This window comes from Ursus maritimus, unplaced genomic scaffold (assembly GCF_017311325.1).
Source record: "Ursus maritimus isolate PB19 unplaced genomic scaffold, ASM1731132v1 scaffold_5, whole genome shotgun sequence".
Taxonomy (NCBI): Eukaryota; Metazoa; Chordata; class Mammalia; order Carnivora; family Ursidae; genus Ursus; species Ursus maritimus.
In genome coordinates, this window is record NW_024426663.1 from 56,326,423 (window position 1) to 56,348,883 (window position 22,461).

The following is a 22,461-nucleotide window of genomic DNA, read 5'->3' on the forward strand; positions in this document are numbered from 1 at the left end:
GACGGCCTGTCATTAACGGGTCATGACTAGGTGATTCCATTTCTTCCTCAAAGCGTTTGGCTCGGTGTTCAGTTCTCCCTCCTCTCCCTTTGGTTCAGCTCCTTGTTTCCTCTGGGGCATCCTTGTCTGCTCCAGCAAAGCTGCCCACTCTTTGGACTTTAGAGCCTCTTTCTGGGAACTCGTAACAAGAATTGCTTCAGCGTTGGCCATGCACACTGGGGACTGACCCAGGAGAGGGCTTGCCAGATGCCGGAACCGCTCCCTGTGTTTGCGGATTCATTGTCGGTGTCAGACATCTGCCATGTGAATGATGATGAATGTGCAGCGTTCTGCCGAAGGAATCACGGACTCTCAGATTCACCCCGTGCTGACAGCCTGCTGGGCTGCTGCGTGGAGTCCCATCACCCAGCCTCCCTTCTTCTCTAGTCCGGAACAGAACTTGAAGGAGTCAAGTTTGGCAAAGGACACTAGGAGATCTCATGTCTGTGTGATTCAGGAATGCAGATATTTTTATTCCGGACAGAGCGGCCAGGACAAGGTGGGCAGCTGCTATGGAAGCAAGGAGGCGTTGGAGAGAGGACCACCCTTGACAGACACGCGGGGACCCCCAAAGAAGTTTCGAGTTGGTAATCTAGGCAGGGCTGACAGGGGCTGAAGAGGAGAGAGTCATCCTTGGTCACTGTGCAACTGCGCCAGTGTCATCATAATCAGAGGCCTAGCCGCCTGTTGTCTTCATGACTTTGGGCAAAGCTCTTACCCAGCTCGGGCTTCACTTCTCACCATTCATAAAACGAGTAAGCTGGATTAGGTGATCTCATGGCGTCCTTCTGGGACCTCCTTTCTCATTTCGTTGGTCAGACAGGCCCAGCCCTATGGCCCTGCCAGACTGGGATCCCCTCATGGCCCTAAAGGTTGTGCTATGGGTACAGGGTCAACCTCAAAGGTAGTTTCCCAAACAGACCTACTCCTTGGACTGCCTTCCCCAAATGGCTAGGGGAGGTTGGAGGTAGGATGAGAACCACGTTGGGGGTTGCTCTTCCTAGATCGCTTTCTTTCATTTGGAAGAGACTCCAAATCCAAATTCATATGGAGCTGGAGATTTATTCCATAACTAGTAGAAAAGCTTTCCTTCTGTGGCCCCATGAGTTCATCTGGAGAGTTAAATGCCGTTCCAAGTCTCGGGCCTTGGAATGAAGTCACTTTTCTCTCGCAGTGGTAATTTCCGTCTCTATACCCTCATCTGCTTTTGGGGCAAATAAGAATCAGAGCAACAGTTGACATTTTTATGGCTTTCTGGTGTCTGGGCATTATACCAAGTACATGTGTCAGCTCATTTAATCCTCATGCCACCAGCTTGAAGTAGATTCTGCCTACCCCCATTTTACAGATGAGGAAACTGAGGCTTACTTACCGTTCCAGGGTTACATATCCTGCCAATCCAGTGAGTAAGTGGCAGAGCTGAGATTTGTACTTGATGCCTTTGGACTCCAGAGCCCAAGGGTTAACCACCAGCAGCACTACCAAGAGGAAAACACTGGCAGGACACCATGATTGCTGTCCAGAGACGCTCATTCTCCCGCTGGAGCTTGCCCCAGGGCTGTGAGAGTCACTCCCTGCGCTTTGTCGGGGGAGCAGCTGGGCGACGAGAGGAAGGTCGCAGTCACTGCAGGCCTTTGTCTCAGTGGCTTATGATTCAGGGGTGGGGTGCCTTCCGTGGACATAAGCCAACCTAATAGCACCATTTGTCATTATGACACAGGTTAGGATGGGGGAAACTGGAGCCGGAATGGAAGAGTAGAATTCTGATTATTTTAGCAGTTGAAAGTGACATCACATCAGAGCCTCTATAGAATGGCAGATTGGAAGCTGGGCTGAAATTGCTTCAAAATGTATCCAGAGATCGTTTTCCACAGCTGTGATAAAGTCATTTGGTTGTGTTTGGAGATGTGTTTCTGTCTAAACTGCTGTCTGAGTTGTGTGTGTGTCAGCCCACTGGGAAGGCTGCCCGTCAGCCCCGGAGGAGTGAGAACTCTGGGGTGCTGTGCCCGGGTGCCCCGGACATGCGCACCCTGGACTGGGGGCTCGGGGAGCCGATGTGGCTGCTCCCTCCTTGTTTCTTCTAATGTGCCATGAATGTCTTTCCATGTCACCAAGGCGTTTCCCGTTATTTCTCATGGTGACGTTGTTGTGTTCGGTCCCTCTGGTGGGTGGAACTGGGGCTTTCGGAGGACACTCTCTGGTCCCTGTCAGCGTGTTGGAACAAACGGGAATACTTGAGAAGGCCTCCAGGACGTGCCTGGCTGTTTGACCAGCCCCGTTGTTGATTGACTGGACTTTTTTCCAGGCGACTTGCAGGTGCGACCTGCGGGGACCAGAGCTTCAGTGAACTTATCCCCTCTCTTTCCGTCCCTAGGCAAAAGAAGGGGAGCGTGGCCCACAAGCACTGGGTCGGACCGTCGAATCTGGTGAAGTGCAAGCCCTGCCCCGCAGCGCCCTCGGCTATGGTCTGCGGCTCCGATGGCCACACCTACACGTCCAAGGTCAGTCACCTCCGCTCTTTTCTCTCATCATCCAGAATATCCCACGTCTGCATGTTCTCACAAATCTCTGTGCCGGCCCGAGGGCCCTGACTCTCGGTGGGCTTTGGGCCTCACCCTCAAGAGGCTGCTGCATGAGTAGACTCTAGCCAAGGAGACAGGATACAAATGTTATCTCCCATGGAACGGCAGTGATCAAGGACGGTGGGGAAAGGATGGTTCTGAGGGTGGCACGTCATCCTGAAGTCAGTCCAGGCAGGCTTCCTGGAGAAGGTGGGGTAGCAGGCGGTTCCAAAGATGTGAGTCCTATAGCTCAGCCATTGGGTGTCTCCGGAGTTTGCTGTAAGACGTGGCTGCCCATCTCCCACAGTTCAAGCTGCAGTGGTTTCTCTCTTCTCCTGTCGTCTCTGAGGCTCACTTGTGAGTAGATTCTGGGGCTGACGACAGTTGCTATCAGCAGCACCCTGGCCACCTGTGGCCCCACTACCCTGTGGTTTTGGCCTGGGTCCCGTCTTGGTCCCTCCCCCTCTGCACACACAGGTTACAGCTTCTGTTCCTGTGAGCCCCTCACCATCCTATCCTTGACACTGTGGAGATCCTGCAGGCCTGGGCAGGGGGCTGCCTGCTGTCCTCAGAGGCTTCTTCGGGTTATCTCGAGGCTGTACCATGCTTTCCCGCTGACTCTCTGTTGCACAGATGATATATTTTTGTTCACTGACAGCAGAGTTGTATCCTCTCAGATTTTCACATTTTTCTAACTAAAGGGGATATGTTTAGCAAAACAGGAAGCCAGAAGGTATATCTCGCTTGTACTCAGGCCCATGTAATCTGCTTTTAGGACCTCAGTGTCATAATCACTCTTTGACTGTTTATTCGTTCAACACATATCATCTGAGCCCTTCTTATGCGGCAAACTCTGTGCCAGGTACTGGGGAAATTTAGAATGGAAATTAAAAAAAAAGTTCACACATCTTCGTAGCCAGAGTCAGGAATCCTTACGTCCCCAGCCTCAGACCTGCCTAGGAATTAGAGCTTCTCTGTCCAGGATCGCAGTGCATCCTGGTTAAATAGCTCAGCTCGGCTCAGCATACCCACCCTTGCCCCTTCCCCTCCTGTCTCTGGCCCCTGATGAAATCCGTTTGAGATAGTTTGTGTAGCAGGGCTCGCTGCTGGCATCCTGCATACGTCTGGAACTGTGGGTTTTGGGGGGCACGAATGAATTTGTCCTATCTCCCATCCCCCAAGGGCAGATGAGGCCAGCATTGTCTTCCACCCAAAGTCCCGCTTCTAGGGATGTGAACAGTCACCTGGAGTTTCTGCTAAAATGCCCCTTGTGATATAAAGGTCTTGCATGGGGCCTCAGTTTCTACATTTCTAGCAAGTTCCCAGGTGGTGTCCATGCTGCTGCTTGCTAGACCACACTAAGTAGTGAGGACTTTGGTTTTTATAACGTCTCCTAATAGATCTCATTACTCCCATCCGCCCTTCCCCTGCCCTCAAAGGCCGTTCCTGCACGACGGAGGAGGTGGGGAGGATTCTGTAATAAAGGTCTGTTTGTGTGTCTCTCCCTCTTAAAATGCTTGGATATCTTTCCTCTTCCTGCTGAAACTAAACCCAGGCCCGTTCTCATTACTAACGGAGCCTTCCAGAGCCAGCTGCCTTCCTACTCCGTTGTCGCTCCTTACAGAAAAGCTCTTTCCTTCACTGGTTCAGGATGTAGTTTGTGAACATTTCTAGTTGTTCCAGGCCCTGTGCAGAACATGGCCGTGGGGAACGGGGCAGACACCATTCCAGCTCACTTGGAGGTTGCAATCTGGTAGGGCAGGCAGAAATAAATAAGTAACCAAACAGATAAATAGGCACTTTCAAATTTTGGCGACTGTTACAATGGGGCTGAGAGAGGGAGAGAGAGGGAGAGAGGGTGCTCTATAGGGACGGTGAGGCAAGGCCTTTCTGAGGAGCGTCCTTGAAATGGAGAGTGGAGGGTAGAATGTTTCAGACAGGGAAAATAGCCTGGGCCAGGGCTCTGAGGCAGGATGGAGTGTATGAAGAAGGAAGAGGATGCCTGTGTGGCTATCACATTGTGGTGTTGGGGGGGAAGGAAGGTGAGAGAGCAGTCTCAGAGGAGAGCTGTAGCCAAAGCTGGAACGTGAGCGTGTCTTGGGCAGTGCCTGTCTTGGGGGACACTTGTTACTGTAACCGCCGCCTTCTCCGTGTCGGCCTTCAGAATGTGAGGCCCCAGAGACAGAAACAGAGCCTGTCCCCACCTTCACTGGGTACAGGGTGCAGTCGCAGTGGGTGCTCAGACAGTATCAGGGCCGAGAGGGGAGCCTCCCAGGACTCTGGCTGGGAAGGGACGGCGAGAAGCCGGTCTGTGTAACCCATCCGGGATTGGGAGTGAATGGGTTGCAGAGAGCTTAGTGATTGAGAAAAATAAGCTGTCCCCACCCCGGGCCAAGTTGCTTAGCTAAACACCCAGCCCGGGACCCTGGCAGACAGTCAGAGGCTCCTTGCAATGCTTCTCTCCTTGCGAAGATCCAGGGTGCACTGTTCAAATGAGTCCCTCCAGCTCTGGAGTAAACTGATCCTCAAGCCTGAGATTGGAGACAGGCCACGACATGTCAGTGGGTGATCAGGGCTGTTGGGGCAAGTGGCGTGTTGCACGTCGAAGCCAGCAAAACCCTGCCCGCTCGCCTCTGTCCTTTGCAAAAGGAGTTTCAAATGCCGGCTCCCCGTGACCCCCGAGCTACAGGGAGCGGTAGTTACCTGCCAGCCGTGGCTTGAAGTGTTGTCAGTTGCCCAGGGAATGTCTCAGGAAGTGCTTGCTGGTCACGGCCCCCTGCAGTCTGGACAGGAAAGTTGGCTTTTTGTTAGAGAGGGTTGCCTGCTCACCGGTACTAATAAATAGCTTGTCTGAGGGGCAGGATGGGGATTTGGGAGAGTCCTGCAATGACTCCTGATTCTTCAAAAGGAGTGTGACTTCCAGGTGCTGCTGTACACTCGAAGCCTTCATTGGCCTCAGCCCGCTGTTGCACTAGTGTCCGTGAACTCCAGCACCAGCTGAAACAGAGTCCTCGGTTTCCCAGATGGGCTCAGCTGTCTTTTCCAGAAGCAAATGAAGAGACCTAAAGCATTCTTATTAGGAGCTGTATCCTTCTCCCCATTCTCCATGTGGGGTATACTGAGGCCCACAGAGCCACAGACAACAGCAGAGTTTGAAACCCAAGGTTTCCTGCCTCCATGTCTGTAATCAGCAGCTTGTATTTGAAGCTAAAACAAAGTGAAGGAGTCAGGGAGGGGTAGCATTGCAGTGGAAAATGGTGTGGGTATTGGTCTTTGGCATTAGACCAATAGTTTTCTACCTTATTTGAACTTCTAGAGAGTTGGCATTTTCTTTGTCCTGAAGAAACGAATCGAATAGTAGTCAGTCAATAGCCATGTGTTGACTGCTTTAAGACCTCTGAACCCGAGGACAGTCCTAAACCCCCTTGGAAGGAAGATATTTCAGTCTGGTCTGATTTACTCCTGGAAGTATTTGAATTATTGCCCCCAGATACATGGCCACCCTTTTATGGAGGTTTAAGAGGACAGTTTAGTCTTACAGACAAAGCTGTTGGAGGACCATGAGTAAGATGGTCAGTTAATAAGAGTGAATGTGCTATTAATAAACTCTATCCCCTGGAGTTATAGCCTTTATTTGGGTCCCTGGAGTCAGGAAACCAAGGACAGACGAGACCATGAAACATGTTTAACAGGAGGGATTTGCTATCATAGGTCAAATTCACAAAAATCAATGTTGGCAAAATATATTGCAGCTTTGGTCCCCATCATCCTCAGGGAAACCCATACCCCACAGTGCATGATCACAGGACTCCACGGGGAGTGTTTGCTGTCTCCTGGGTGGACCTGAAGGCTATGGGCACACTGTCAGGAGCAGGAGGAAGAAGGAGCCTGCACAGCAGCTCTGGTGCAGCTGCTGGGTGTTTGTCCTCAGGTGACGTCACATGAGCTTTCCTTCTGCTTCTACACCCAGAGCAGTCAGTCCTAGAACTGGAGGGATGTGCTTAGGAACAGCCTCTGTCTGTGGCAGAGCTAATTGCTGTATTGCAGCAAAGGACAAAGCAGACAAAGTTTTCATGGAACTTAAACGTAGGCAAGTTGAAAAGCAGCCTCCTTCTATTACGAGAGATGTTCAGCTGAGGGGCGTTCTGGGTGCTGCAGGACACAGCTGGGCCACCTCCACTAGTCTGGACATGTGAATGGTCTTCATAGTGGAAGTGATGGTTCCATTGAGATCTTCAAGCTGGAAGTCAGCTAGAGCAAGAGTGGTGTGGAGGGCCACTCATCTGTCAGATGGGAGCAGGGGTAGAAAAGAGAGATGAAGGACGGCATGGCCCCTGAAGGAGCCAGTGACAGTGTCAGCATGGCTGATCACATGTGGACCAGGGACAGGGGCTTAGCTACAGAAATGAGGCTAGGAAGTGATCAGGGGCCATTTCTTCCCAGCCTCAGAGGCCATGTGAGGAGGCTGGAGTTCACCCTAATGGCCCCGTGGATCCTGTTGAGGGTTTCTGGTTTCAGATTCGCTTATGCTGGCTGAAGGGTGGGGATGGTTAGGGGCAGGAAGAGAAGCAGAGTGGCTGTGAGGGCCTGCCGGTGGGTGTGAGGCCTGGATGTGTGTAGTTGTTGCAGAAATGGGCAGCAAACAGCCCACAGAGACATTCAGGGAGTCAGAGCCAGTCTTGGTGACGGTGTGGATTTCAAACACAGAAAGTCATTTCAGCTCCGAGCTCAGCAAAATGTCTTCTTCACCATCTTAGTCCTGGTCGGACTTGCAAGTTCTCCTGCCAACACCTTCATGGCCTCAGCCTGGGCCAGCTGGGAACCCCTCATCTCTGAACCCCCGTGCTTCCTCTCTTGTCATCCCCATAGAAGGATGGAAGCTTATTGGGTTCCTGGCTGCCAACTTCTAATTTTGTCTGTTTGCAGAGGGGCTGCATAGCCACACCTGATGACAGTCTGGTACCTGGGCTTCAAGTGGACAAGCTCAGTTTTCCTCCCTGTGGAGAGGAGAGCTGTTTTGGAAACCGGAGTAGCTCTGGGGTTCCTGGCAGCTTCGAAGGGCAAGGGGCCTGGATGCTCCACATCTTGTTTGTGGTGGAAAGGCCTCTTTCAGCAGGACTTCACTGAGTCCCCTCTCAGTCTGGACCCACTTGATGAAAGCTCTGATGTCAGTGCTAGGACTGCTCACTTCCCAGTGACAAGCCACCAGTGCTTGGCCTGACCTCGAAGAGAGGGCTCCCCGAATGGAGCTGGGCACCCCTGAGAGCCAGCTCTGTTCTCCCACATCAGCCTGGCTGTTGGTAATTGGAAAACAAGCAGGCAAACACCCTTCTGCTATCACCCCCCTCCCCAGAACGTTTACTCCCTTAATCACTGTTAAACAATTAGCAAATGGCTCATTTATGTCTAGACGCCGAAGAGAGATGCAGAGTTAAGAACTGCTGTGGAGGAAAATGTTTCTCTTCTGTTCTGAGTGTGCACACATAGGGGGAGAGGGAGTGAGCTTGCTTTACAGGGTTGGCATTTCTTTCAACATATTGTCGCTGCAGATTATATTATTTTCAGAGTCATCTTAATAGTTTCCAACAATTGCTACCAAGTAAAGGTCATGTTTGAAGTTCTTGGCAAATGGAGTCTCTGTTGGCCGGCATTTCCCATGCACAGGCTGTTCTGAGGGTTAGAGCAATCCAGAGTGTGGATTGTAAGACTCTGCAAGATAGTTTGAAGTTCAGTGTCTCTTCCCGATCTTCCCCAGGCTCTTGCGGCCCCGTGACCATGACAGGCATGGGACCTTTTTATGTACAGCAACTCTGCTTTGCTTTGCAGCAGAGTTGAGAGTGTCAGTATTTGGGGGGATATTTTTGGACAGCCCTGCCTCCACAGAACCTGCTGGGTGAGAACTGTCTTCCCTTGCAAGTGGCTTGTGGTGAGGGCCTTGCTTCTGGCTAAGCAGAAAGTCAGATGATGGGCCACAAAAGATGGCGGGCTTGCGTTTGCATGTTCTGTGTGTCAGGGAACTGGACACAGTGGCAGTAGTAATGGCCCAAGGGTACGAGGACGGTAGCAATTAAGGGAGCCATTGGATGCGCCCATCTGGCGGCCCTGTGGAGGAAAAAGAAACATTAAAAATCCCAACCCCATCCCCCTGGGCTGTCAAGTAGCAAGGGGAGAACACAGTGGTGTGTCCGTGGACCACGTGGACACCAACAGTCTGATGAGGGGGTCACATGGTAGGTTCCATTATTTTGATTTTCTGTTGCTTAGAAAAAGCCAGCAAAGGAGGTTTTATGACTTTGGAGAAATACTCCATGGATCTAACCAACTCTCAGCGGTTGTGTTTTGTATGTTAAACAGTTCGAGATTCAGGGGCACATCTCCCATGGCTGATGCCCCAACTTTGCCTTTTCCACTCAGACCTCATTCATTTTCACCTTCCTTTCCTCAGCCAAATATCATTTAGAATGAGAGCTGGAATTCAGGGTACAAAACCCTCGGCTCTTGGTTTAAATAGAATTCTTGCTCTAGTTTTGTCATCTTCCCCTTTTCTCCTTCACAGGGTTTTGGAAGGAGCAAGTACAAATAATATGTAAAATAGTGGTCGTGTCCTAGTTAGGACTAAGGTCTGACTGCTATAACAAAAACCCAAACGAAACAGAGACTTAAAAAGGATGAAGTCTTATTTCTCCCTCATGCAAACATTCCAAAGGTAAGCAGCCCAGGGCTGGTCGCTGACCAGGATCCTTTCAGCTCATTGTTCTTTCTCAGCAAATGGAATTGTTGAACTTCTGCATCGGGGTCCAAGGTGGCTGCTTGTGCCCCATCCTGAAAGAAGGAGGAAAGAAAGGGAGCACAATTAAGAAGTCACCCATGTCACTTCTGCTCACATCCTATTGGACACAACTTCATCACAAGGCTCCATGAGGGTGCAAAGAAGTCTGGGAAATGTAGTTTTTATTCCAAGCAGCTATGTGCCTAGCTAAAATTTGAAAGTTAAATAATTAAAGGAAGGATACAGTGGATATTGGGGTTACCTATCAGTCTCTATCCTAGTAATATTTTAAATAATCCTGATCATGACAAGAACAGCAACAAAACAATAGAACTTAATTACTAAACATGTATTAAGTACCATGACCTTGTACTGAGAGCCATAGTACTGTATTTCCCCTATCACTCCATCCAATTCCCACAACAAACTTATGAGGTCGGACTTTTATTAGTCCCAAATTAAAGATGTGATCGTGGCAGCATTAAAACTTTTCCAAGGGCAGCATAGGTCGTAAGCAGCAGAGCAAATCCTTGAACACTGGTCTAACTCTTCAATCCGTCTTTACTTGGATGACTGGAAAGCCATCTAAAAAGTAATGTAAAATAGCAGCTGTATCATCAGGATGCTTTTGATTTCGAGTGACAGAAACATAACTCACACTCTGCCTAATTCCCAGATGAAGATTTACTGCCATATAAGGCTAGAAAGTATACTGGGGTAGGCAGACCTCAGAGAAAGAAGAGGAAATTCAGTGTTGACAACTCTGCATTTCCTTCTGTCTCTCTTTGTCTATCTCTGCTTGGCTTCATTCTGCAAAGAGGCTTTCTCCCCTTGGCAGGATATAGGGATTTTGACAGCCCCAGATTCATTTCCTCTCAGCCCAGAAACTCAAAAGACATTTACCAGTGTCTCTGCTTCAACGCCAGGGAAGGATTCCACTTGGCTCTTTCTGAGTCCTATGTCCATCCTTTAATCAAATATCGGACCACATGACCTTCTTCCTCCCTACCGTTTACTAGGACCAAGGGTAGTATTTTTTCCAGAGGAGAGGGAGGGCAAGATTATTTCCTGGATCGAGGAAAATTTAAAAAGCAGTGTACTACATAATCACCTCCTGAAATGTCAAATATAGTAACCTCATTAAAGGTTTCAGCTAAATGACAACTTGAGCCCGTAAGAATATATTAAGGCATTCTGTGTTTCTATGAATGAGAGGCGTAGACAGGCATATAAGGCAAGTCCATACCAGACATGTTAGTGATCCAGGTAAAGAGAATGTTCATGCAAAGTAGAGTAGACTCAGCATTCTTTTAATTCAGAATTCTTTTCCACCATTTGGCCTAATGTTGTTATACTTCCTTCTGATCATGTGGCACATCTGTCCTCCGTTCTATTAAGCATTTATTTCTTCTTGGAACATGCCAAGAGAACACAGGCTTTTTGGCTCCTGAGGATAAACTTTCAGGCAAAATGGTTATTGTGACATTTTCAGGAAGCACAGATGTTCAAACGCCGTCCATGGTGAAAACGTATCCACAGAATTTATACAGACTACTTCAATGTACAGATTAGTTCTAAAGTTACAGCAGAAGGAAGCAATTCAGCTAATTATTTTACTACTTATTTCTATGTTCTATATGCAAACATGCATTTAACCAAGATTGGAAGAATAGGTGTTCATTTCTTCTTCTCAAATGCCCTGAATAGGATGCCATGTAATTAGTTAGTGCTTTTGTTAAAAACACGTTAGGAAGAATAACCTCCTTGCTGTCAGTTCTCTTCAATGCACAATTAAACCATTTGATAAAGCAATTACCTGAACACAATTATGTCCATCCTCACCCCATCGGGAGATGAAATTAAGGATTAGGTAAAATTGCAAAGCTCATGAGATCTGTGCCAGCCCTTCCTTTAGAAGACAGGTCCCTGGCCAGAGTGAATTTGCACAGTGCTATAAATCTAATTAAATCATTGTAAAACAACTTAAATTAAGTTCACTACCATATTGCTTTTCTTTTTCTTTAAAAGAAACAAACAAAATATTCCCTGTTGGCATGCTGTCAGTCAGGCTTCTTCACCACATGTTCTAAGAGAACAGTGGAGCCCCAGATACGGGTAACGCTCCCAGAAACTGATCTCACTGTCTAAGTCTTGGGCTAGTACCGGTATGTCATGTGAGGGAATGAGATAGGTTAGAGTTGACCACGAAGCGATGCCGTGACTGCATGTCAAGGGAAATGGCTTTAATGACGCTCTTGCTTTCACCAAAGCAAGTTGTTGGGTTTTCCCCTTTCTGAAACAAGTGGAGCAGTTTCTCATGTTCACATACGATTGCATGGAACAGAAATGCCTCATGCCCTGGTCAAGGGTGGCTTTCTCAAGATCCTCGCTTCTGTCCAGTAATATGCTCCGAACAGCAGACTTTGGCATCAGGGAAGACCCTGTGTCCACAAGAGCAGCTTCCCCGAGTTCTTATCCAAAGGTACTAAGGACAGCTTTGAAACTCACATCCTCCCAAAAGCCTGCTGTGAAGTGGTGTCCAGACGAGAGACCAGGGGTACAGAAACCTGGGGACCCAGAGCAGACCGGTCAGCTGGAGCACACGATAAGGGTTTATTTGCTTTCTCCTCTCCTAGTAGAGAGATCAAAAGATGTTACTACGCATCAGCATGGGGGGGTGCCCCAAAGGCACTACTGAGCAAGGTCCCCCACCTCTCCCCTGTTATGTTCTTTTTTTTATTATTATTATATTATGTTAGTCACCATACAGTATATCCCTAGTTTTTGATGTAGTGTTCCATGATTCATTACTTGCGTATAACACCCAGTGCACCATGCAATACGTGCCGTCCTTAATACTCATCACCAGCCTATCCCATTCCCCCACCCCCCCTCCCCTCTGAAGCCCTCAGTTTATTTCCCAGAGTCCATAGTCTCTCATGGTTCATTCCCCCTTCTGTTTACCCCCCTCTTTCTTCTTCCCTTTCTTCTCCTACCGATCTTCCTACTTATTATGTTCCATAAATGAGTGAAACCATATGATAATTGTCCTTCTCTGCTTGACTTATTTCACTTAGCATTATCTCCTCCAGTGCCGTACATGTTGCAGCAAATGTTGAGAATTCGTTCTTTCTGATAGCTGAGTAATATTCCATTGTATATATGGACCACAGCTTCTTAATCCAGTCATCTGTTGAAGGGCATCTCGGCTCCTTCCACGATTTAGCTATTATGGACAATGCTGCTATGAACACTGGGGTGCATAAGGCCCTTCTCTTCACTACGTCTGTATCTTTGGGGTAAATACCCAGTAGTGCAATGGCTGGATCATAGGGTAGCTCCATTTTTAACTTTTTAAGGGACCTCCACGCTGTTTTCCAGAGTGGCTGTACCAACTTGCATTCCCACCAACAATGTAAGAGGGATCCCCTTTCTCCACATCCTCTCCAGCAATTGTTTCCTGCCTTGTCAGTTTTTGCCATTCTAACTGGCGTAAGGTGGTTATCTTAGTGTGGTTTTGATTTGAATTTCCCTGACGGCCCCTGTTATGTTCTGTGTTTCCATCCGGAAGCTCTCGACACCAGCCGCCTAACCTGTGAGCACACCAGCATCCAACCCAATTCCGTGACACCAAACAAAGCAGGATGGGGGTGGAGTAGAGAGGATGCACCCTTCGTTTTTGTGTGTTAGTTTGGTTGCTTGGTTTTTGTTTTGTTGTGTTGTGTTTTTGTTTGTTTTCTTTTTGCCTTTTAACGTCCATGGGAAGATAGAATGGATCGAGCCTCTCTTACCCACATCCACCCCCGCCACTGAAAAGGGAATAACCATATTTCTGAGGGTTCAGCTGTGAGGCTCAGCCTAAGCATCTCCTCAGTGAAGCCTCTGTGAGCCTGTCATGCTAAGTTCGGCCATTTCTTTCTCCTGAGCTCCAGCAACACCGCTGCAGGCATATCGTTACACGACCTTGGCATTGTTCATAGGCAAGTGTATGCCTAGTCTCTTGATGAGCTGGAGAGTCCGAAAACCAGGACATAAGCCCCCCGATAGAGTATCCTTTGAAACAGCTGAGTTTGTAAGATGTAAGGGAAATCCCTGGTTGAGAGGTGGGGGCACAGAAAACCAGAGTGGATGCTGACCACTGCCCTGGGGACCCTAGGGGCCCTGGGGCATGGGGAGCTGGACGGCAGCTGATCACATCAAGAGTTTTTAGGGGTAACAGCTTACCTGCAGACCAGAGACAGTGCCTTAAGTTCTTACGAGGTGGAAAATTGGAGGTGAGACCCCACACATAAATCCAGAAGCTTCAGCGCGTTTACCCTGAATTAAAGGGTAGGTTTGATTTAAAAAGAAAAAAAAAAATCTACCCATTGGTAAAGTCAAAAAGCAAGAACACTTGTCAGTTTCAGCCTGGATTCTGGTTTGGGAAAGAAAAGATCACCTGCAAAACATTTAAAGAAAGAACCTGCGTTCATTCCTATAGGGGAAGGCTGGTCACCAAACATTTCATGACGGATCTAAGACACAGAGCGGCTGGTAAACTGTCCTGTGGGCATACTGAGTAGATGGTGACCCAAGTTTGTGGTTGCCATTTATATTCTTGGTATGGGATGGAAAACCTGAAGCTGGTTAATTGACTTAAAGCAGTCTTGTGCGGGAATACACTGAGTTTCCTGCAGATGTAAATGCTCTCTGGAGGGCTGAGCCATCAGATCCAGCTTCACAGGATTCCCTCAAAACCCTGCCAGACAGGACTCGTAATTCTTTAAAACCCACAGTGAAGTAAACCACCATGAGCAAGAAGTAGCACAGACAATAAACTGTAGAATTAGACCCCCAGGAACCTGAGAGGTAGGTTTTCATGTAAAATCAATACAAATGCTCAGAATGTTTAAATAAAAATAGGACAGTGTAAAACTTAAGCAATGAATTCTATGCTACCAGAAAATGCCAACTCTGAAAGGGAGAAACAGAATCATTACAAGTATATGTTAATGAAGGAAACACACAGAAACTCCTTTACCAAGGCTTCGGCTCCTTATTCTAAATTTTGCATTTAAAAACAAGCTATTAAACAGTTACTATTTCTGTACAAATCATATTTCAGGGCAACCCTAAAGCTCTGTTCAATAGGGGAAGATTCTTTATAGAAGTTGTCTAGCTAGTAAATGCAGAAGTAATTACAGAACTAGAAAATCACCATTTTTCAGCCTCTGATGGTACAGCTGATGTGGGCGATGATCAAGTGTGGATGACACCATTAAGCAGCAGGTTGATAATGAACTTCAGGCAGTTAACTCCTGAACCTTCAGATGAATCACAGAATTGCTGAAATGGGCACCTGGCCTTGCTCGTCTTCTGGGGTCCTGTGGTCAGATGTGGGCCTCACAGGTGTGTGGAGTATTTTTGCCAAAAGAAGTTGAACTTACCTCTAGTCAAGCCTACGGTGCTACCTTCCATTTACAGGATGTGCTAGGTAAGCAAGGTGTTAAAGGAGGCCCCGCAGAGGGAGACAGGCGAATTCAGAACGCGAGGGGTTCGGGGAGCCAGAAAATGGGCCCAGTTAGTGCCTGAAAGAAGGAGGAGTGGGACACATAGCTGCCAAGGTTCTGTCGACACTGTTTGAACCCAAAGAGAAACAAGCCAGCAAAATAGAAAAAGGGACAGATGTTTGGGGGACTCTTAGGAAAATCAGGAAGGGGGAACGAAGTAGGATAGTAGCATTGTAGTTGGGTAAGAAAAACCCACAGTTTTTAAAGAGATACACTCTGGGGAACATAGAGGGTTTGCCGCAAGATAATTTAGCAAGGAAGGGGGGAAGGGAGGAAGAAAAGAAGAAAAGAAAAGATCAAGCCAGTGTGGCAAAATCTTGAAAACTGTTGAACTGAGGTTATGGAGATCCATTGCACTAATTTCTCTACTTTGGCCTATATTGAAAATTTTTCCTAAGTGGGGAAAAAAAAAAAAAACAAACCACACTCTTTGAGGGGAGAAATTATCTCCTGTTAATCTTACCTCCAGTGTTGGACACAGAAAGTGAATATTAACAAGAGGAAGGAAGCTGTGTGTGCAGGACAGTTTTAGGAAAAACCGAAGTGATAAATTTGCAAAACTATAAAAATATATACCTCATAGACTTAAATACGAAACTTAAAACTATAAAACTTCTAGTTCTTTCTAGGAAAACATAGAAGAATCTTTGTGGCCTTGAATTAGGCAAATATTTCTTACATACAATACCAGAAGAGTGCTGCTTAAAATATAAAAAGGGTAAATATTTTTCATTTCTGCCTTCAAAAGACGCTGTTAAGAGAATGAAAAATGCAACCACAGCCTAGTACAAAACACTTGAACATCGTGTATCTGGTGTAGGACTTGCGCCCAGCATATATAAAGAATTAAATTCAATAATAAGTAAACCAACAACGTAGTAAAAATGGGGAAAAGATCTGAGCAGGCATTTCGTCAGAGAAGATATGTGGGTGGTAAATAAGCACATACAAGATGTTCAACATTCCTGTCATCGAGGAAATGCAAATGACAGCCACAGTGAGATGCCACAACACTGCAACGTCTGAAATCAAAAAGACCAATCAGTTCCCGTGCTGGCAAAGGAGTGAAGAACTGCCGCTCTCCTGTGTTGCTGTGGGAACGTACAATGGTGCAGCGCTCTGGAAAACATTTGGGAAGTTTCTTAAAGTACCGTAGGTATGACCTAGCTGTTCTAATTGTAGGTCTCCACCCAAGAGAGGGGAAGCATATGTGTACAGACATAGTTGTTCACGCATGCTTACATCTTTATTTGTAACAGCCAGAAACTTCAGATAACTCGGATGTCCACCAAGGGACTAGAGGAGCAAATGTGGGGCATCTACACAATTGAATAGTAGGCAGAAATAAAAAGGAATAAACTCCTGATACATGTAACAACATGAATAAACAAAAAAATAATTATGCTGAGTGAAAGCCAGTCCCCCAAAACATTAGTACATGCTATTTGATGACATACATATAAAACTTCAGAAAATGTAAGCTAATCTATAATGACAGAAAGCAGACCCGTGGTTTCCTATGGGGTGGGGGAGGGGTGGGAGGGCAGGATTACAGACAGGCGGGAAGAACCTTCTGGGGATGATGGATCTGTTAATGACCCTGAGTCCAGTGAAGGTCTTGTGCGTGTGTATGTTATTTATATCTATCAAGGCTCATCAGCTTGGACACCCTAAATACGTGTAGTTAATTGTATGCCAACTGGGCCTCAATACGGCTGTCGAGAAAGTTTTTAAAAAGAAGCCAGACCTGTGCAGTATGTCCGGGGTATAACACGTTCGTCCACTTTGCCACGGTGGGTCTGCATGCTTGTCTTGATTGGCGCTGGGACCCGCCCCCACTCTGTAGCCTCATCTAGGCTGAGTAATGATGGCAGAAACCAGAGTTGGAGCCGTCCAGAGATTTTACCGGTGAAGCTTTGAAAGAAAAAAAGATGCAAGTTACCCTGAACGCTCAGTCACTTCGGATTCTTCTTTCCTGGAGAATTCTCTCTACTTGCAGTGTGTCCGGGATGGTCACATCCCTTGGGGTGCAGAGCCCGGTGTTCATTGGCTGCATTGTCCTTCTGCCCCTCTTCGAGAAGCAGAGGTCTTGGGAAACTGAGCAGTAGCCAGAACAGCAACTCCAGGAGCGGCTGGGATGGCAGAGGGCAGGTCTCCTGGGGCGGCCCGTGGCGCCTGCAGACCTAGCGGCCTTGCAGGGAAAGTCTGCTTGGGCCAGAGGGATGGTTAGGGTTCACTGCATGGCAAGAAGAAACTATGCCAAGTACATAAATCCTAAGAGATAAGAACCAGTGGTCTTTGCAGGTGAGGGGAAAGAGGACAGGAGTGGCATGGCTGCTGTGACTGATAGAACAACGCCATCAGTCCTGTAGGTGACAGGGGAACAAGGGAGACAGTGCCTCTGAGGGCCGCATGCTTAGGAGAGGGACTGCTTCAGTCTTCTGACTCTGCAAGTGTTCAGCTCTGTTCACTGATTCCTGTCTCAGACCCTCAAGTGTGCAGAATCAGAGAGGCCACAGAGTTTTCTGGGCCAGCTTTGAGACCCTCTTCTGGGGACAGTGGGCTCCTCCACTCATCGAACACACCACTGGGTATCAGAACCCTGCCGGACATGGGTCCTGTCCCCAGGTTGTTTCCTGATTCCGGGAAGATAGATGGTAAACAGTGAGGGTTTCCTAGGTCAGCCTGGGGAGGGGCGTGGTAGAGGCATGGGCAGGGTGAGGCGCTGGGTCGGAGTTTGGAGGGAGGATTCACGCATCAGTATCTTGGTTAAGAGCTTGTCTGGTGGGGCTGGATGGCATAGGCTCAAATCCCAGGTTAGCTTGTGAGCCGTGACCTTGAACAAGTTCTGAAGCCTCTTGGTGCCTTAGTTTCCCTGGGTACAAAATGGAAATAATTACACCTACCTCAAAGAGTTTTTGCAAAGGTTTAATTAGAACATTCTAAATTCTTAGAACGGTATCTGGCACAGAGAAAAACCATCTATAAATATTATCTGCCTCTTCCCAAAGGAAGTCCGAGGACCTGTTCTAGAAAACCTGTCCTCCATCTGGCCCCAACAGTCCAGCTTTTTACATCACACTTGACGCTGTCTTCCTGAGGTCTTGGGGGGTGGCGGTGGCTGCACGTTCTGATGGAGGCGGTAATGGCGAGAACAGTAGCAAGCTTCTTTAGATGAGGGCATCCTCTGTAGCAGGCACTGGCTGGTGCAAGGATTTTCTCACTCACTATTGATCTCCTGGCAGCCCCCAGCATGGTAGGTGCTTGGCCTGTTGGCGTGAAACGGCACTCAGGTCCATTTTCGCTCATTCCACCGACGCGCAGTGAACACCAAGTCACAGCAGGGTCAGGTGTGGCTGAGCTCCTGTTGGTGATATCAGGGTGAGCCTGAGTTGAGAACATCTCACTGAGCCGGTGGGATGGTGAGGAGGTGGTAGCAAGTGGGCAAAGACCCCCGCAGCCTTGCAGGTGGGAATGTTCTCTGCTGCGCTCCACTCACCCTGACATCACCTCATCCTTGCTCCACGGTTGGTTCATTCGTCAAAGACTTGCTGAGCCCTCTGATACCCTCAGTACGTGTGCAGGTTGCCAACACAGGTGGACTGAGCTGGCTGCACTTTCTAGGGTTTGGGAGTAGCTTTGCTGGGATTGGTAAGCCAAGGTTCGTGTATCTCTGAGGCAGGATCCTGTTGGAGGACTGAGTGACGGCAGCTTTGGCCATGGCCTGACCATTCCTGGGCTGGAGAGAGTGGACAGAAATGTGACCCTAGCCCCGTCTGCCAGATAGGCGAGGGGAGCAGTGAGCTGGGCCTCAGTCTGTGCCTTCCTGGAAAGCCCCCACTCAAAGGAATTAAGCAAAAGCAGCCCCTCCAATCACGCAGCCAGGGACACGTGGCCTGCTCCAGAATCCCTCTCCATGGGCCGCCTTTCTGTCCCCTGACCTGGGCATTGTACGCCAGACCCCCTGTTGGCACTGCTGACCACTTACCCGCAATCCACGCCAATAGCGGTGCCCATCCCACACCACGTGTCAACCGTGTGTCACCAGCCAGGCTACATAGACACCTGACACGACGAGATCATACCTCATTCTCACACTGGCCCTCTCAGATGGATGCTAGTACTCAACCCGTTCTTGGAATGATGCGGACAGAGAGTCTCGGCTGTTCACACTGCTGTGGTCCCTCAGCTCCTCAGTGGAGGGGCCAGGCCTCACCACAGAGTCATAGTGATGACGCAAAGTCCAGACGGTCCTAATCCCAACACGGCTGAAGTCAGTCAAACAGAGCTGACTCAGAGTAGTCTGGGAGGGGCGGAACTCAATTAGTGACAAGAAAATCAGATCTTAATTGAAGAAGAAGTTTCTTTTTCCTAACTTCGAAGAAATCCTATGGCTCTAGTCTGAGGATCCCGCTAGTCCTGTGTTGGCAATTAAATATAGATAAGGGCCTGCGCCGGCTCATGGATTTCTTAAACACAGCTGCGCTGCCATTGCTGTTTTGGTTTTAAAGTGTCGTGAGTGGCCCTTTTCCTGAGGAGTTGAACTGTTCCCTCACAGTGGCGTCTTTATCCATTCCTCCCCGTCAGCAGACCCTTTCTTTCCCAAACTGTGATTGGGAGACCCAGGCCTGGCTCGGAGAGCTGATCAGGGTGTGTGGGTGTTGGTGGCGTGCGGCAGAGAGCTCGGTCTCCCTGGGGGACAGCTGACCCCACGGGCACTGCCCCTGTGTGGCGTTCTCTCCCAAGTACCCTGCTCAGAAGTGGTCGTCATGGAAACATGTTCTTGTTTTGTCTTGGGCGGTGAAAGAGTGGAGTGCCCCCCCGGAGAAAACAAGCTAGCTCGTGACTGAGCAATTTCGGGGGCTGCTGCAAGGAGTTAGAGACTGAGGATGAGGCGGGCTGCGGGGCCCCCTGGGGGCCCTGTCCACACCACCCCATTATTGTATCACATAAACAAAGTGCTCTGTCACATACCTCGGTGCTAACAGCCTCCCCAGGCTAACCTCCAAAGGGACCTCACCTTCTCAATGAGAGTGCGCCCCCTCCCTCCCGGCCACCCCTCACCCTGCCGGGTTCTTGGGTAGCACGGGAGCTGGTGCTGTGGGGGAGGGAGGAAGGGCTCCTGAGGTTACTTGGTTTTCACAGCTCACAGGTTTTCCTGATTGCATGTTTTGTAGATGCACATTTTTATCCCTGTAGCTGTCATTTTTCTTGACCTGCTATTTCAGTCACTCAAAACAGTATTACTGTATTGCATTGGAATTTCTCGGGCTCTTTCCCTTCGTGCAGTTTTCATCAACCTAGGGAGAGTGATAGCTAATGATAAGAATGGGGAACCGCAGCTTGTCGGCGGTGGGCAGGCCTGGCTGTCAGAAACGGGGCCAAGGAGCCCGAGCCCAGTGCCGGCCCTGCACCTGTTGCCGCCTGGGCGCTTGACGGTCCCCCTCCAGTCGGGGCCTGGCCACCCTGGGGTGAATCAGTTTTGGTCTCATTTTCACAGAAGAAGAACTGAGCATCACGAACAGGTTGCTCCTTACCTGAGATCCTACAGCTATAAGTGACAGAGTTGGCCCTGAACCTAGATGGAGCAGAACCCAGACAGTTCTAGTCTTTTTCAGTCCTTAAAGTCCGTGAAGTATTGAGATTTGCTGGGTTAATGGCAGTGAATGTTAATAGCATGGTGCGGTGGCAGAATGGTGTTTGAATGGCCTGCTAGGACTGTTCCCTCGGATGTGTGATTGGTATCTCCCATTCAGTGTGGCCCTAACACATGATTCTCTTCATTGCCCACGGTGTCCCCCAAGCTGCTATGACTCCACTTTCTACCCAGGGACTCAGACCCCAAACCTCAACGTCCTCTTGGACTCTTCATTTTCTCCCATCCTCTTCAGCCAGTCCATTAGCGAGCCTTGTCCTCTTCATCTCCAAACCATAGCATGATTTGACTACAGGTCATCATTGATATTCCCATGACACTGTTGCCTCTGTCTTCTTGTACCTGGGCCACTGCTCGGCCTCCTCACTGGTCTCTCTCTTTCTGGTACTGTTCCCTGGGGTGGGTTGGTTCCTCACAGAGCAGCTGAGCAAACATTTGAAACACCTGTGCCCTTCCCATCACCTGTAGAATGATGTCTAAAATCCTTACCCTGCTCCCCAGGTTCGCCATGATCTGGCCTCTCTCAAACCATACTTTACCATGTCTCTCTGTCCGTCTCTCTGTGTGGCCACCTTGATGTACGTTTCTCCCCCTGGCATGCCGAACTCGTCCCGCATCAGGGATTTTGTGTGTGCCATTCCCTCTACCTGGATACTGTTCCCCCAGAACTTCACATGGCTGCTATTTTCTCATCATGCAGGTCTTAGCTGGAAGGTCCCCTCCTCTGAGAAGCCCTCCCTGACCACCACACAACAGGGCCAGCTTCGCCATCACTTACTTTCTATCCATTGCTCTGCTTTCTCCATACCAATTACCTGTGTCTGCAATCATCTTACTTCCCTTGTTCCACCAGACTATATGCTCTAAGAAGGCAGGGACCATGTCTGTCTTGTTTCTTGCTTGGTTTCTAGAATAGTGTGTAATGTATGGGAGGGGCTCAGTAAATATTTGTGAATGAAAGATTTGATGATAGAATGAAGCATAGAGTTCTCAAAATGTGCCGGAGTAGCTTCAGAATGTAGCCCTGGGCTTCCTCCATTCCAGAATCTCTTGGGGCTAGGGGATGATTCTGCCCTTCTGCCCACTGATGAGGATGACAGCTCCTCCAGACTGACCTCTAGGAGCCTGGGGAGACAGGGCGAGCACAGAGTCATGATGCTAAGCCCAAAGAGGCTGTTGACTGCCCAGACACTGACGCGTGCAGACGTGCATGTTTGAAAGAGACAGGAGAGCTGGGTGGGAGTGACGAGCACTGCTCCATCCATCTGTTCGTTTGTCTGTCCTGCCATTCATCACTCATTGCTCTCTGGGCACTGCAGATGAAAAAACCTATTAGGTGAAGTCCCTGCCCTCATAGACCTCCCAGCTCAGAAGGGGAAATGGGAGTCCCGGGTTGTTAAGTGGCTTCATAAAGATGGGCGTGTGCAGAGCACCACGTGGGCACATGGGAGGGCATCATACCTCCCCCGGGAAATCAGGGAGGGTCTCCTGAGGAGGTGATAGCTGAGCTGCGTATGAGAAGTGTGAAGGATGCTGGCAGAGGTGGGAGTGAGCCCTTCAGGGGCTCCCCCTCCCCTCACAGAAGCACAGCAAACTCCTACTCGTCCTGCAGATCCTAGCTTTAGGTTACTCCCCCATGGCTGCCTTCCCCGCTGTCCTCGAGATGGTCGGGCCCCTTGTTCAACATCTCAGCAGGGTCGGATACCTTTTATTCTTGGCATTCACCACAGTTAAAGTCTAATTTTGTATTTGCAAGGTTGCTTCATTAAGAACTCTCTCCCCCAGTAAACTCTGAGTAACTTAGATTAGGAACTGCGTTTATTTTCGGCTCACTGCTTCATCCCCAGCAGCTTACACAATGCCTCGCACAGAGAAGTGACTCGATAG

At 48.8% G+C, this 22,461-nt stretch overlaps 1 protein-coding gene across 1 annotated transcript in view; it reads left to right on the top strand.

Moving 5' to 3' along the window:
- The window catches only part of SPOCK1 (SPARC (osteonectin), cwcv and kazal like domains proteoglycan 1), a 266,304-nt gene that overhangs the window by 137,200 nt on the left and 106,643 nt on the right, over positions 1-22,461 (top strand). Inside the window, exon 4 of the mRNA XM_040622703.1 lies at positions 2,414-2,540. Coding sequence (XP_040478637.1) covers positions 2,414-2,540 — 127 coding nt within the window. The remainder of the gene's footprint in view (positions 1-2,413; positions 2,541-22,461) is intronic.